General features: G+C 45.0%; 1 protein-coding gene across 1 annotated transcript in view; it reads right to left on the reverse strand.

Annotated features, from left to right (window-relative positions):
* LOC101858631 (alternative oxidase, mitochondrial) overlaps positions 1-1,899 on the reverse strand; it is a 17,539-nt gene extending 15,640 nt beyond the window's left edge. The window contains exon 1 of the mRNA XM_005099124.3: positions 1,195-1,899. Within this exon, the coding sequence (XP_005099181.1) occupies positions 1,195-1,431 (237 nt within the window). The 5' untranslated portion in view covers positions 1,432-1,899. The remainder of the gene's footprint in view (positions 1-1,194) is intronic.
* Positions 1,900-2,258: the final 359 nt, after the last annotated feature.

Below are 2,258 nucleotides of genomic sequence, written 5' to 3' on the forward strand. Positions count from 1 at the left end.
AGAGAGAGAGAGAGAGAGAGAGAGAGAGAGAGAGAGAGAGAGAGAGAGAGACAGACAGACAGACAGACAGTCAGATAGACAGACAGACAGACAGACAGACAAACAGATAGAGATCTATTTTTGTGTGTGTGAGCAAGTTTAGTTTTAGTAAGAGTTTTACGGCACTCGCAACTGCATAAGGTCATATGAGCGCCAGAAGATTAGAGGTGTTACAGGAGAGTAACAAACATAAAAAGGGGAGTTAAGGACGATAGATGTTTGATAGGAAAAGAAGGAGCAAACCACACTAGAGCACCCGCCAACCACCCACTGTGTGTGAGCGTGTGTTTAGTTGTGGGGGAGTGTGCATGTGAGTGTGCGTTTGTGTGTGTACGTGTCTTTCTGTATGTGTGTGTGTGTGTGTGTGTGTGTGTGTGTATGTGTGTGTGTCTGTGTGTATCATGCGTGTGTGTATTGTGCAGTGTCGTTCCAAGGTCAGGTCGTGGCCAGTCAAGGTCAGGTAGCCACTCGTAACGCTTCAATACTTTAGGTCAGACACCCTTCACCAGACTGACCTTGACCTTGTAGGAGAGCAGACTTTTAGAGCTATTAGACAGTGTTCTGCCAGTGTGTTTGTGGGGGATGGCAACAATAACAACAACAACAACAGCAACGCCACACACACACAAGCCCGCACACACACACACACACACACACACACACACACACACACACACACACACACACACACACGCCCGCGCGTGTAGATAATAATATACAGCCCTAAGACATGAGGATGATTTCATAACATGCATTCTGTTATTATATACACTTTATAATATAGAGACATTCGACAGGATAAAGTAGGGTAGCTTTTTGAGAGCATTATATTATCCAAATAAAGGAAATTATATGATGAGAACCATGATTCTCAATGTCTGTCGCAGATATGGCACCTAAGATGATGTGACGAGTGGTGGCAGTGGGATGAGGAGGAGGAGGAGGAGGAGGAGAAGAAGAAGTAGGAGGGGGGGGGGAGAAGAGGAAGGATCAAAGGAGGAAGATCCCGGAGAAGGGGGAGTATAAGGAGGAGGAGGAGGAGGAGGAGGAGGAAGAAGAAGAAAAGGAGGGATAGAAGGAGTCATGATCGTGTTGACTGCATTGAGGGAGAGAGGAGAGGGCGGTCGCGGAGGATCGACGAAACGAAAAGCTTACCTGTAGGCCCACAAAGGAACTTGTGACTTTGTGTGCAGGTTTAGCTTGGTCCGTGGTGCACATTACACACGAAGCATGTCGTATAGGAAGGGTCTTTGACGACGATCGAACTGTACCAGACACAGACGAGGAGAAAGATCGACCCGTCGTTGATGTCACGAAGGCAGTTGCCATAGGTGAGAAATTAGACCCATGGGCAGCAAATGCTCGCATCGTTGAGGGAAGAGACAACATCATAGTAAGTTTTTTGTTGTTTTTCTGATTGATCAGTTTGTTAAATTGCCTCCCGTACTTACTCCAAACTGAAATATATTGTTCAAAGTCAAGATCTTTTCGAGCTAGATCTAGATCTAGATCTAGATCAGGATCTAAATGTCTGACAATTTCGGATACGACTTCAACAATCTTAAGCGAGCGCACAAACAAACCAACACGGAAGACCACTGATTCTTGACCGAAGAGCTTCAAGAAAACTTAATTCTGAAACGTTGGGGCCTTTTCTACTCACTGCATAAGTGAATACCACAACCACACGCGAATAGTATAATATAGGCCTTGGTCCTTATCTTCGTTCACGTTGAGTTTTCTGGCTTTCCAGAGCAATGCTTGTAAATATAATGTAATTGCTTGCACTCGTTCAATCGAAATGTTCCAGGCTACCGATTGCAGAAGGTCAGTAACGAACGACTGAAGAAATCCCAGCTGAGCGGTGATATAAATAACCGCTCGGAAAACGGTGTCAGGTCACCTGACATGCGCAGTGCGAGCATGTTGTCAGATAACTGCATAAAAAATGCGGAGACGGTTGAATGGTTTTGGTTCGGGTGCATATCGTTTATTTTCCCTTCTACTACCTAAAAGAATTGTAACAGTATTTACTTTGCAATACGCTACAGTTTGCAGGCGTATCTTTTAATCTGAATCAGGAATAAAGCTGCTAGCGAAGAAGGTAAACAGCAGTCTATTTATAAACGGAATAATGCAAACTCAGTGACCTCTTTCATCAGCGCGGTAGCTGTGATGCAATGACGCAATGTCATTTCCTTGTTGCGGAAGGGGGGGGG

This window comes from Aplysia californica, unplaced genomic scaffold (genome assembly GCF_000002075.1).
Source record: "Aplysia californica isolate F4 #8 unplaced genomic scaffold, AplCal3.0 scaffold00203, whole genome shotgun sequence".
Classification (NCBI taxonomy): Eukaryota; Metazoa; Mollusca; class Gastropoda; order Aplysiida; family Aplysiidae; genus Aplysia; species Aplysia californica.